This window comes from Solea senegalensis, linkage group LG10 (assembly GCF_019176455.1).
Source record: "Solea senegalensis isolate Sse05_10M linkage group LG10, IFAPA_SoseM_1, whole genome shotgun sequence".
Taxonomy (NCBI): Eukaryota; Metazoa; Chordata; class Actinopteri; order Pleuronectiformes; family Soleidae; genus Solea; species Solea senegalensis.
In genome coordinates this window covers 17,117,919-17,131,234 of record NC_058030.1, presented here as the reverse complement: position 1 = coordinate 17,131,234, position 13,316 = coordinate 17,117,919, and the positions used below count along the sequence as shown (strand labels likewise).

General features: G+C 39.0%; 1 protein-coding gene across 3 annotated transcripts in view; it reads right to left on the bottom strand.

Moving 5' to 3' along the window:
• The window catches only part of si:ch211-1e14.1 (UPF0606 protein KIAA1549), a 34,019-nt gene extending 26,957 nt beyond the window's left edge, over positions 1-7,062 (bottom strand). For all 3 annotated transcript variants that reach the window (XM_044036252.1, XM_044036254.1, XM_044036253.1), the window contains exons 1-2: positions 6,898-7,062; positions 5,399-5,688 (exon numbers count right to left, since the gene is read on the bottom strand). In XM_044036252.1, the coding sequence (XP_043892187.1) occupies positions 5,399-5,531 (133 nt within the window). In that variant the 5' untranslated portion in view covers positions 5,532-5,688; positions 6,898-7,062. The remainder of the gene's footprint in view (positions 1-5,398; positions 5,689-6,897) is intronic.
• Between the last annotated feature and the right edge of the window lie 6,254 nt (positions 7,063-13,316).

Below are 13,316 nucleotides of genomic sequence, written 5' to 3'. Positions count from 1 at the left end.
AACCCCACACATGGTTCTGTTTTCAGCTGAGCTCCTTGCGTGACTGGCTCTTTTCAGTTGGCAGGGGCTGCGTATGCTGAGTGCAGTCCAACAATCAAGATATGACTGTGTTGACATTTGGTTTATCAAGGAAGCTTTTAAGATGGGAAAGATTCCATTGTTTTTATCAGTTGGGTTCAATTAGATCAAGTGCTCCGTCTTTGAATTTTTTCTTTTTAATTTATCTTCATAAAGGTTGCATTTATTATACTGTAAAACACCCCCAGCCTTGTTGTTGTACTCAACCTGCATTTGACATTGAGTTAAAAGATTAAAGAACAGCTATGAATCAATAATATTCATGGTATGAATATCATTTAAATAACTTATCTAGAAAATAAGGTTTTTGCTCTGGTTATTAACATCTAGTGTAAACACATTCATCTGATTTGGATAAAATTAGTATGGGAATGGAGAGAAAACCGAGGTCATGTCTGTCCTTCATCACATACTCGTGTGATACTTGTTTTGTTTTCCTCTAAGAATACTTTCTATCAGCAAAGGGAGTAAAAGGGGTGAGCAGGATAGGGGGGAGGGGAAAGTAGTACAAGACCTCAATTGAGAAAGCGGAAGAGGGGTAATAGATGGAGTATGAGAGAATCTGAGTTAAAGGTTTAGTTCGCTACAAGGACAATTAACGTCCCCAAACATTAGAGAATAACTTCACAACAGACGCACAGACACACAAGGGTTTCATGGTGTGATCTCCTTCAAAGAGTGATCATCATGGGGTAATGCCCTGATGTTATTCTATTCAAAAAAAGAAACCCTGCATGCCACCACATACACACAAATCCAAATATACTCCTTTTGCAATGCTGAATTTGGGAGAAAGAAAGGAAAGCAAAAAGCTGTAACTAGAGAGGCCCAGAGGACTGTCACTCAGCAGCCTCCTCTGGTCTGCCTCAGTCCTCCCAAAACAGGCCACTCTCTGGCATTTAGTCCTTGGAGAGCAAAAACTCAGTACATTTACATGACATTAGAAAAGTAATTATTGTTGTGTTAGTCCAAACTAACCATGACTTTTAAAATACTTGTTAACATGTTACTCTGACTAAAATTGTACTCAATCAAATTTCGTCAGACTAACACACCCTAATACAGCTAATACAGACCTCAAGCTGGCTTGGGTGCTCCGAGCACGCCCCACAGCTTATACCCGCAAACAGAGGAAGCCGGTACACAGAGGAATAAGACAACAGCAACACCAGTAAATTTTTTGAACTGATACAGAGACCGATTTTATGCTCCGTCAAGTTTATAAATGGTAGGAACACAGAATGGCACTTGACATGCTAACAACTAGCTGCATGCTAAACTGGAAGTAGCGTAATACTAGCTGAAATGGTGTGTTTCACCTCCTTGCGAAGCAGAGGCAGACACACTTCAGGCAATAAATCGTTTCCGAACTTATGCTTGTATACTGGGACAAGGACAGCAGATCAATTGAATGACATAGTCAAACTACAACTACTTAACTGTGCATGGAAATCTACTGACTCTCCACTTAGATAAGGGTTAATTAAAGCTGTTTTGGCAAGAAAATATTCTCAATTTGTCTTCAATGTTACTAAGAGAGTACAAAGGGTAAATATTTTAGTAAGGCAAGCTAAAATCTGTAACTCCACACAAAGAATTGATGAAGGCTCCAGAGAAATTGATGCGGGACGATGCATTTGTTTAGAACATTTCCTTTTGGCGAAATCCAAAAAGCTTTTCCTTTTGTGTTTAGGATATGGCTCCAGGGGTCGTTTTGTAGGTTTTCTAGGGGCACCCTTGGGGCACTTGATTGCAGAGCCCTTGCTCATACCCTTATCATAAATTATGTTTGTTCACCGTTGATGTATGTGCCAACAGCCATTGGACTCTGTCACCTCTGAAGCTCAAGCCTTAAAAAACAATATTTTAAGAGCTACAGATAAGGAATATGAAGCTAGAGAAACTGTTTCTGTACTTAATGTACCCATTATGCAGTGGATCATACAATGTAAACAAATCAATAATTTCAACTGGTGTTATCATAATTACATCCAATAATATTATTATGGTAACCCAACAGTGTGGAAAATGCAGGTAATAAATTATAATCATCAGGACTCCAAGAAAGTAAATGTTTCGATAAGAACAAAACAACATTAGAAACAACTTAAAAATGCTGTGAGGTGCAGTTAAATAAGACTTGCGGTTCTAAACAACATTCATGCTAAGTTTGGACACTTGTAAGATGCTGAAACTGTAATGGAAAACTTCCTTGGAAAAAACAGAGAAAAGTACACAAAATCACTAACAGATGTGCATTTACCGGCCACCATACCCTCTCTTCACAACTTACCAGAGTGAAATAGGTGACAGCGGGTAAGTGGGAAAAAAATATGTAAAATCTAAACTACAATCAACCTCAGAATGGCTGACAAAATAATAACCTTGTTTTATGTATCAATGTAAGAATATTATGGACATTGACTATGGAGGTAGAAGAATAACATTATTACTGATATAATGACCCACCTGCAGATGAGCTTCCCCCACTATTGCCACAGCCAAATAATGCTGGGACAGGCCAGTCAGACATACAGGTCAACCAGGGGCTGCTCCCCAATACATCTGTTTATTGAAGCCAGAGGCATGGAGAGTGCAAAAGTAGCCTACGTAGGGTTTGGCTTTTGATTGGTTCTACCCATTGATCTGCAACTGGCTCCCAATGCTAATGAATAATGAAAGGCCATATTGTCATCCCACAAAGATCACATTTCACATGGCAGTCGACTGCACTGGTAATTGGCCAGGATGTTGCTGGCCTGCAGCCTGGTGTATTGAACTTGCCAATAACTGCAGTGCAGAGATAGGGATTGTTAAGGCAAACAGCATGGGAACTTTAAGGTATGACATATAAAGTTCATAATTATCCAGTAAAATATGCGATGGTCATTTTAGATCTACAGGGTATACGTGTACAATCATTTCACAGTATTTCAGCAGAGGACAAGAAAGAGCAAGAATGAGAAAAATAATGTATGATGCTCAGTCTGGGGGAGCATCTGACCTAGAAACTACAAAGTGTGGTTTTCTGATACGAGAGGGGGAAAGCTGTGAAACTGATGGAGTCACTGTTGCTAACACTGTGGAAGCACAGTTGTCATCTCACACATACTATGAACTGTATGGTTGTCAAAAGCTAAAGACAATGAGCATCCATTGTCTTAGAATAACCAAGGCTATTCTTACAGATTCCCACTTTAGAACAATAGGTTTACTATTAGAGTGTTTGTGTTAAATTCACCTCAGTGACAGAGTGGGTCTGACAGTAGGGTTAGGTTAGGGTTATAACACTGTTGTACAGCTGCAGTATTGTACAACAGACAGAGCCAATGATATCCACCAAGAGATTACAGGGCTCTTAACTTAAAATACTGATTCACTGGGACAAATCTCTTTGTTTTACATCACACTGATATATCACAAATGATATATCTTTTACAACTAAAGTCAAGAGTTTATTAAACGTAATTTTGAGGTGAAAATATAACTTCTAGTGCTCTTGAACATCAAATGACTGCACTTACAAGGTCTAAATAATAATTATGAGGTGCATAGGCTAAACATACCGAATAGTTCCAACCTGTATTTTAGACAAGCAAGAGACTCGTATTTTGGAGTTTGCAATGTTGAGACTTGTTATTCTTAATTTGAAAAAAGAAAATACCCAAGGCCCATCCCTTGATTTTCCCATTATGTAGCAATAGTGTTCACCCTAATTTAGAGTATTTAACAGAACAACACACAGTTGTTTGAAGTCTGTTCAGACCACAGCTGAAACACATGTGAAACAGTGGTTTGCACTCTGCCAAAAAATAACTGCCTGTGAGATACTCCTTAAGTTAGTTTCATCACAACAGTGAGGACATATCTAGACATCCAGTCAAAACCAGCCACACTGCTTTGATAAAAGATATCTTCCAAAAACACACAAAACAACCCAGATCAACACTGTCAGCAAAAAACCTCTGCACGGCACACAGTCTGTAAGACCAGCCCACTTCTTAGTCACCAGCCACATGAGCAAGAGACCAGGAAATCAGTGACACTGGATTCTGGTGAATGTTTAAAATGAAAAATAGAAACAAGCAAATTCTTCACAGACTTTGTTGTACAACTGTCATTGTTGCAAAGAGAGAACACAAAACATATCAAAAAAGAATGTGAACTTTAATCCCTGAGTAAAAGCAGCCGGATAAATGTCTTTGTGGTCTCTAGAAATAGAGCTTTATTGCCACCACTGTGCACGAGGCCCAGACAAATGCATTAGCAGTAAAGTATAAAATGTAACCCACATTAGTGGTGATGACAATTTAAAAAAGCTGCAAATTGAGGTGTTTTTATATGAGTTTGAGTTTAAGATTTAGCAAAGCTGATTTCCCGTACATGGCTTTCATTCTGGCAGCGTAATTCTGCTGCGTAATCCGTTTACCACTTAGTATCATAGGTTTTTGGCTGCCATGAAAACAGTTTCTTTCACTTTCCCTAATTAGTTGAAATTGGTTTAAATCCACTTCTGTCTGGGTAGGGAAAGAGATACTTTGCCTCTTCAGGTGAGAAACCTGACACAAAATGTGCTGGTGTGCGCAAGTGTGTGTGTCCGCAGTGGGAATTTTATAGCTATCCAAGGACAGGTAGCAAGTGCAACCTTGGCTTTTACCATGAAAATCAAGAAGAAGTTCATTTATGCTGTTGATTTAGCACATACGACAAACATTTGTAAAACTTCAGTAAACGGAAGGGCCACTGGCATGGCAACATGTCATCAACAGATGTTTTTCTTCTGATTAAAAGCAAGGACTAGTTTTAAGTGGGAGAGTTGCCAACCGTCTTATGGTTAGGACAACAAACTTATGATTGAAAGGTCACAGGTTAAGTTGACCATAAGCAAGAGAATTGTTGTGACTGCATCTTGTAGATGTGACTGCATGTAATCGGGTCCGGTGTTGCTGAAAGTGTGCTTTAATGCACAGTACATTCAATAGTCAGGGAGGGAAAAGACCACCATTACCAGATACTAATCTATCAAAACAGATCTTGACTGTGCCCAGACTGACTCATATAGATTAAGTTTAAGTAGACATATTGAAAAAGTAGAAATGTAAACGAGTATAAAAAAGTACTTACTAAAATGACCCAACATAACTGGGTATTTTTTCCGTCAATTATTCACAGGATCATTTTCGAATCTATGGTGTCCATTACTAGTCAAATATCTTCTTTAACAATTCACAGTACAAGATAATGATCTCTGCTGTTATGTAACACAAAGCACAAACTAGTGGATCACTTTGTGTGAGTCAGCGAAAAGGTGTCATCTTACCTGCAACAGGTGAGTCAGCTGCGATCAGTGTTACCAACACTGTCATCCCCAGGAGCAGTGCATGGTGGCCTTGGATGTTCATAGGAGCCTTGACCATCAGCACCAATCCCACAAAAGAGACTAAACCTGCCATGGTGCGGCAGAGGCAAGGTCAAGGCATTTCATCCAGTCAGAAAGAGCAGATTCATGCCGAAGAAGAGCTAGTGAAAGCTTGGTGTACTGATGGTTGCTTGTTTTGGTCTCCTCTATTTTAAGGCCCGTCCTTCCAGGTGCTTGCAGTTAATTAATGGCTAAAGGAAAACAAAAGAGCAACAGTGTGACGCTCAACACAACACAATCAAATCTATACTGTTACACGTGCATCAATTTATCAATTATCTATAAAGAGAAGTATACATTAGGCACATGATCCTGAGAAAATAATCAAACCTTTAATACCTCTGCCTTTATTGGTCAAAATGAGTTGTTCACTTTTAAGAACACAATTTGATTACATATTCTGGGGATTTAGGCCCAAGGAAAAAAGTTATGATGATTCAGATACAGAAAGTGAATGGCCTTCGAGGTCGTGTGTTCTCTGTGGTTAGTGTTTTCAGCTATGATGCTGTGTTTGTTTTGTCTGTCTGACTGAAAAATATAACTCATAAAGTAAAGGATGAATTTGGATGAAATTCAAGGAAAAAAAACAACTACATTTTGGTGGTGATCCTGACAGAGAGCTTGATTCAATTTCTTAAAAAAGAACGTTTAATCTAGGGAGTATATTGACACTATGGAAAACTGAGCAGCCTTGGCAAATGATGGTACTTATGTTAGATTGATTATATTGATTATGGTGTCGTTTCATTTCCAAAGCACACAGTATTTCTATTTCTATCCAGCTTCGGCTGGGTTTACATCTTAGCTTGCTTTACATATTGCTTTGTCATTCTAGAAATTACATATTACATGTGTGTATATGCATATATTGTCACCCTGCCTGCAAAAAAAGCAATTAAGTAAAGTACTTGTTCAAACATATGCAAATTAAAAAAAAAAACCTGGGTAACCCGTGAGCACCGGTGTTTCTATCTATGTACTGTCAAACAAACTTCATGCACATGGCTAGACACGCAACTGTGAGGAAATGCAAAAATGACGTCACTCAAAACCAGCATAAATGAGGGATTACCATCCCATTGGGTGAACAAAACAGCCTTAATTACTCTGCACAGGTCAATACGCATGTAGGTAAATGATAAAACGGGACTGTGTGGACATAGAGCCAGCACAGACTAGCTTTCCGTCCCTCTGTCCTACATCCCGTCCCGTTACTTTCACCCTTTAGCGGCCATCTCCCCGACAAGAATCACAGCAACATGGAACCAAAACAGACAGTTAGCTGTACGCTAATATGGAGCATTGATTGATTTGAGTACACAGATAACACAATTTTCCCTCTTTTCCCCCCAGACATTCCTGTCAACCAGCTCATGCTGTAGCTGCGCAGTCTGACTTACCCCCCAAAAAAACGGAGCTCAAACTGTGTCAGTTCGACGAGAAAATGTCCACGCGTGGTATAAAGAGCTGCCTGGTGCTTCGTCATTAACACTCGTGTGAGCAGCCGCCTGCCTCGGAAGTTTTTTCACTGTGGACGTGATGAACGCTAGCTAGTAGCTGCTCTTCATTTGACACTCTTTTGGTAATAGTTACCCTCTCTCGTCCTAAGGATTGGGTTAGTCCCGCCTCCTAAAAGATCTGATTGGTTGCTCGTCTATCGAGGCTCGCGCCCATTGGCTGCGGCTCTTTTCTGTCCAAGTGGGGTTTTAAAAGTAGGTTGGTCCTCCTCGACTGGCGTCTGCGGCTTCCACGGCAACGTTGCTTCGTGCAGTGACGCTTTCACCAAGGTGTATTCACTGAAGGACACTGTCAACCTGCTAAGTGTCTGAGCAGCTATGAGGAAATGATTAACTTAATAATAAAAGTTACAAACTGACAGTTTCTCAGTAAATGAATCAATTATTTTCAGAACATAACCTGCTAGTTTCACGTCGCTATAAGCCTGTTACGTTCCAGTGTTTGCGACTAGCTACAGTCACTTTCATACTGCATGATTCGTTTCCAGGACTCACATTCTCTAAATTGCAGGTTACATACATGTGATATGATCCATACATGTTGTGAACATAGGACAAGGCACGGTTTTGTGGTTGAAAATAAAGGGAGAGACAAATGGTCTACACATAATCTCATCACGTCATTGCTGCCTCATGCACATCAACATTTTGGTGCACACCCCCACCTAGTGGCAGTATGAGATATAGTCTGACATGATTTGAAATCTTTATGGATGTTGTCAAAACCGCCACTTAACATCTTTATGGTGTTGCCCTTGCCTAAACGCGTTCATATATACCAGTAATTTAGAATATACATTAAAAATACGAGGTTTTAAATACTATTCATTTTATATCTGTACTTTTTAATGCAGGTATTTGCACTTTTATAAATAATTGGGTTTGAATGTACATGTATATCTACTTTCACTTCACTTCTTTCTCTTAATAGTGTTTTACCCAGTGTCACTTCAGCAGCGTGTATGCTTTTCAGTGTAAATATGAACATCCAAAGAGGAAAAGTCTTATTTAATCTTTTTTGATGGACGTCAAACCAGTATGTGAACAGTTTGTTATTACAAAACCTACAAGGTAAGAATTTACATTACCGTACAGTAACAATATGGTCATAGCTTATTAATACTTAATTCTATAGTAATTACAAAGTGTGAGACATAAGGGATGATGGATTTCAAATGATGTCAATCATCAATTTTGACTCAAATATATAATATCTGAAGTTACTACATTGATGCATCCTATAGTAATCTTCATGTCCATGTTATTACCTGAATATCATGATGGAAATAACAATCACACACACACAAATGAGAAGGAAAGAAAAGGACACTGGTGCCGTGACTTAACAGTTTAATGTAAATCCAAGACAAAGTGTGATTACATTTCTACACATATACAATATGCATATGTGAGCATACAAATTCTCATTAATAACTCGATTCACCTCGGAGACCGAAAAAATGATCAAAAGTAACAGTGAATAACAAGCTATAACATAGTTCACCACAACGCGAGCCCCTTCTCACCCTACAGTTAGTAAAGAGGACAATTAAAATAGCTATATTCTTCTATTTTGATGAAGCTGTTTGCCTGTTAAAATTCTCCGGTAAAATTTACAATGCTATCATTAGTTTTTTTTTTTTCTGAAGCCTAATATAAATCCACTCCATTTTTCTACAACGAAAATGATTAAGAGAAGCACACAACATCATAATGGTAACACAAGCGCTTAGTAGCAAGTACTCAACTTGTTAGGAGGTTTAATTAATCCTTCTTATTGTCGTTACTATATTTATTTAGACATTCTATAAAGCCAGTAAAATATCCATTCTCATAACATACTTAAGAATATTAGGCTAAGGAACGGGGGTTTACATAGACCGCTACATCAACAGATTGAAATAATGAGACATCACACCCCAATAAACAAAAGTAAATAAGAAAAGACAATTAAAAGATTATTATATTAGGAAATACTGCAGCGCACATTAGCTTTATCGACAAATAATGAAGTTTTACACCATTGAGAAACCATACAGCAATGGACACAAAAGGGGGTCAGGGTTTGATGCACTCTTAGGTCTTTAGAAAAAGAAAATAAACTGGCATATTACTTGGTAAATGTTGTTGTTGTTGCACTCCATTTGTTGAACAAATTTTGAGGATTACAAAGAGGGATTGTGATGGATATTTTGCAGTGTGTAAATCTGTATTAAAACAGCTTTGGTCTGCCACCTCCAGGTTCCTTGTATTCAATTTAACACTCAAAATAACAGACGTTGGCGAAGATTCTCTGTAAAATTAGGTGGAAATGCAACAGTTTCCCATCATGTAAAGTAGATCCAAATTGAGGTTGGTTCTTAAATTCATATGTCGCAATCACTTGACACCCTTTTTCAGTGATGGCATCAAACCTTGACCACCTCACCCTGAATTCCTCCAATGAATAGCCAGCAAAAGGAGAGCTCCTTGAGAAAGGTTAAAAGAAAAAGAAAACATAGTCCCGTAAAAAAAGAAAGAAAAAGAAATTGGCTTTGAGAATGCTTTGTGTGGCTATATTATGAATTTTCTGGTGAAACAAAGTACATCAGCATATGATTAATCCACATAAGACCTGCACTTAGTCCTAACCTTTTTGTACTTTGGGAAGCAGCTGTAACTTTGCCAAATGATTTTTTTTTTTTTTACTGGATAGAGTGTATTGATTTTTGTCACTTTAGAGTCTGAAGAAGATTAATGTATAGCACTGTGTGTGTGTGTGTGTCAAGCTCTCAGGAACGTTTCCTCATGTTTCCATGAGCAACATTGGAAGCTTGGGTGTATTCAACAGGCTTCACAGAGCGTGTGATGCTGCCTCATTCCATTTTCACTGATTCAAATGCCACCTTAAAGCTTAAGTGTTATTGTTGTTGTTTTTTTTTAGAAGTTGCTTTACACTCTCCATAAGAACATTTTGGTAATTTAAAGGTCACTCGATCTAGATTAATGCTCACTTATTCCCTCCATTTTTTTTCTTTTTTTTTTTATAAAACACAAAACATTGGTTATGTGAAACAGTGTGACAGACAATTATATCATACAGGTCAAGTAATTTTCCACGACGTTGCGCATACAGGGCTTCTACTCGTTGGATGTTGCAATTGAGAAAATAGTGATTAATCTATAATCCCTGATCATGAAGACAGTGGTAATTACACGTTGTTTGTCTCATATGGGATTTTGCTGGAGATACGATGTACAATTATTGCATCATGCATGGCCACAAACAGTGTAGAGATCAAATGAATGGTCACCAGCCGAGAACGATCTAAAGCCATTTCAAATGTCGCACGGTCACGTTACATTCATTTTGTGCAGGTGACCGTGGTTTTAAAGGTATAGTTTTGTTTTGTTTTTTTCAAATTCATTTTAACATGTCATTCTATTCCATGGCACACAAATGTAAAACAAACGTTTATGTTTTCTTTTAACAAACATTTTCTTACAACACCGATAAAGCTACGCCATGAACAACATAAAAAAAAAGAAATAAAAGAAACTGGCTTGTCAAACAATTTGGAAAAGGTTGGATAATTATCGATCATCAGCCTAAGACAGGAGCAAAGTTTGTGGAGTGATGACAGGGAAACAGAGTGATCCATAAACAGACTGCAGCGCTAAGAGTTGAATGTATATAATAAACAAATTTATAACTGAACTGTATGCTCGGTAAATCCTCCCTGTGTACACAAATGCACTTGCTTGGGGGTAAAACAATATGACCAGGAGTTATTATTGCCTATCTGCTCTAGCAATGTTGTAGACGATTGCTTGTACTCTACTACTGTATGCTGTGCTGTGACATGGACAATTTTGTTTCATTTCTTTGGTGGGGGGTAAAAAGTCAAAAGCATGACAACACTGTCCATGTGGAGGAGCGAGGACAAGACAGCGTGAGTGACACCAAATTCCCTCAAAACAGTGGAATGTTTCAGTAGTCTGTCTCATAACGGAGGAGCCAAGTGATTCACACGGAAAATCATCTCCCTTATGCACGTGCGCTTAGGCCCCGTTGAGCGAGAGGAAATAAAGTAGCACAAATAATAATAACAATAATAATAATAATACAACAAAAAAAGACAACGACGGATCAGAGAAGATGTAACTAGCAACCTACTATGTAATCACATCTTTCAGTGCCCTAATACAGGGCTTGCATGCTGGAGCTGATAGAGAGTGGATACCTTTTTAGGGATGAAACGTACCAGGATGAAAAAACCACTGTGATGTGTGGCGCCCTCAAACCAAAATACGCATCTATAGGAGCCCCATTGGGTCATCGTCAACGCAACACTGACGATCGCCAGTAGTGTTGCGACACTTTACACAGGTGCACCCACCTCCACGGAATACTAAATATTACTGTACATCAATCCCCAGGTTATAAAATAGAAATGAGCCTGACATTTAATAAAAACACCCACACACACACACACTCGCACACATACAGATAACATCCACAAGAATTATTGCAACAATCTCTAAAAATAAACACAACATGTACTACAGCCATGTCAAAAAAGTTCAACATAGTCTTAAGTTAAAAAAGAAAGAAAGAAAGAAAGAAAGAAAGAAAACAAAATCACTTCAAATGCAAAGTACTATGGCATACCATGATGGAGAGGGGGAAGGCCTTCACTACAACCTTTCATGTGCCCACGTTCAGGAGGACTAATGAACAAGAGGAGATTGTTTTGAGTCATTGGCTACAAGGAATAAATGGAGTCTGTTAAATAAAGCGTCAAACACACAAAGCGACAGCCCTATTGGTTCTCTAAGGGTTTGGGTTTCCGTCTGGCCGGCGTGAAGATGTCTGCGGTGTATCTGGCAACAAAGACAAATGGACAGTGGCAACAAAAAAGTCCACAAGGTGCCCTTCCAGGTGTATACTGTGGCTTTTCCCTTCTGTTCTGTTCTACCCAAACCTCAAACGCAACCAATAACGTCCAATTCTTTTTGCTGAAGAAATACACAGTTTAAAAAATGAAGGAACCAAGTCGGAATTCTAAGTTTGCATTCAGGCACGGTTGTGCCTCTGCGGCTCCTACCAACCACCCAGGCTCAGTGTCACTATCAACCTGCTCAGTGCCAACTTGCTACCATTGTAGTCCCATTTAAGATAGAGCGTTTCGCCCTGCCCTCAACCTAAACTGACCTATGCCTTCAACCAGCCCCTCTCGTGCCTACACAGTATCTCTCTCAAACAACCACCGATATCTGACCTCGCAGAATCACTGTCATGGCAACAATCACTTTCTGTCAGGCCCTTCTTTTCTGACTAGCTCTTAACCTTTTTAAAAACAAACAAACAAAAAAACGACCTCTGCTGTGTCACAACACCTTGTTATCTGCAACTCATTCCCTGTGCGTGAAAAACTGAGCAAACATCTCTGCCCTGTAATCACACGTGCATGCATTCCCTTGTGCGATTACAAAGAACGAATATAATCCGACCTAAAGCCACGTTTTGGGTTCCACTGTGTGAGGTTTGCAGCTACAGCTCGACTGTACATTTTCATATTTACATAAAAATCCCGAGGGAATATGACAAGAATTTATCTATGACTTTGGTGAGTACCCCAAACAAGTTATTTCATGCACACGTCGTACAATAGCACAATGTGGTACCGACTCTGACATTAATCCCTATTAATCTATGGTCAGCCGTCTTTAGGAACAACAGCAAGGGCTGAGCCTACACCTGGAAGAAAGCTACAACTGTCCAGACGAGAATGTCACACCGGGAAAACATGTCTCTCTACAAATAGCTATAGACTCTTGTGGCTTTCAGGATCCAAGCCAAGTAAACTGTGTTGTAAAATCTGTAAGGCACTACAAGGGAACGATGGTCGAAATCTAAAGACTGGAGAGGGTTTTGAGGAGAGGACTACGCACGCATGGCTGACAGTAGCACACACAGACAATCACGTTGTACATGCCTATGTTATTATAACCACTTTGTGCAATCACATTGAAAAAAAGGGGAACAAATAAATCTATTGGTATCAGGGGGAAAAAAAAAACAAAAAAAAGGAAAAACCTTAAAACAAACAGGTGCTGACTGCTACATTCTAAGAACGGGGCCCAGCTAAGACACCTAGCTAAAACGCAAATATCATCATAAACGTGAAATAAAAATGAAAAATTTCTATAAATGCGCTAAAAAGTTTGTTGTCTTCTGTTGGTTATATTTCCAGAAGCCTCCTCGACTGGAGAAGGTGGAGTGGGGGAAGTTGCCTTTCTTTTTCCCCACACCATGAATG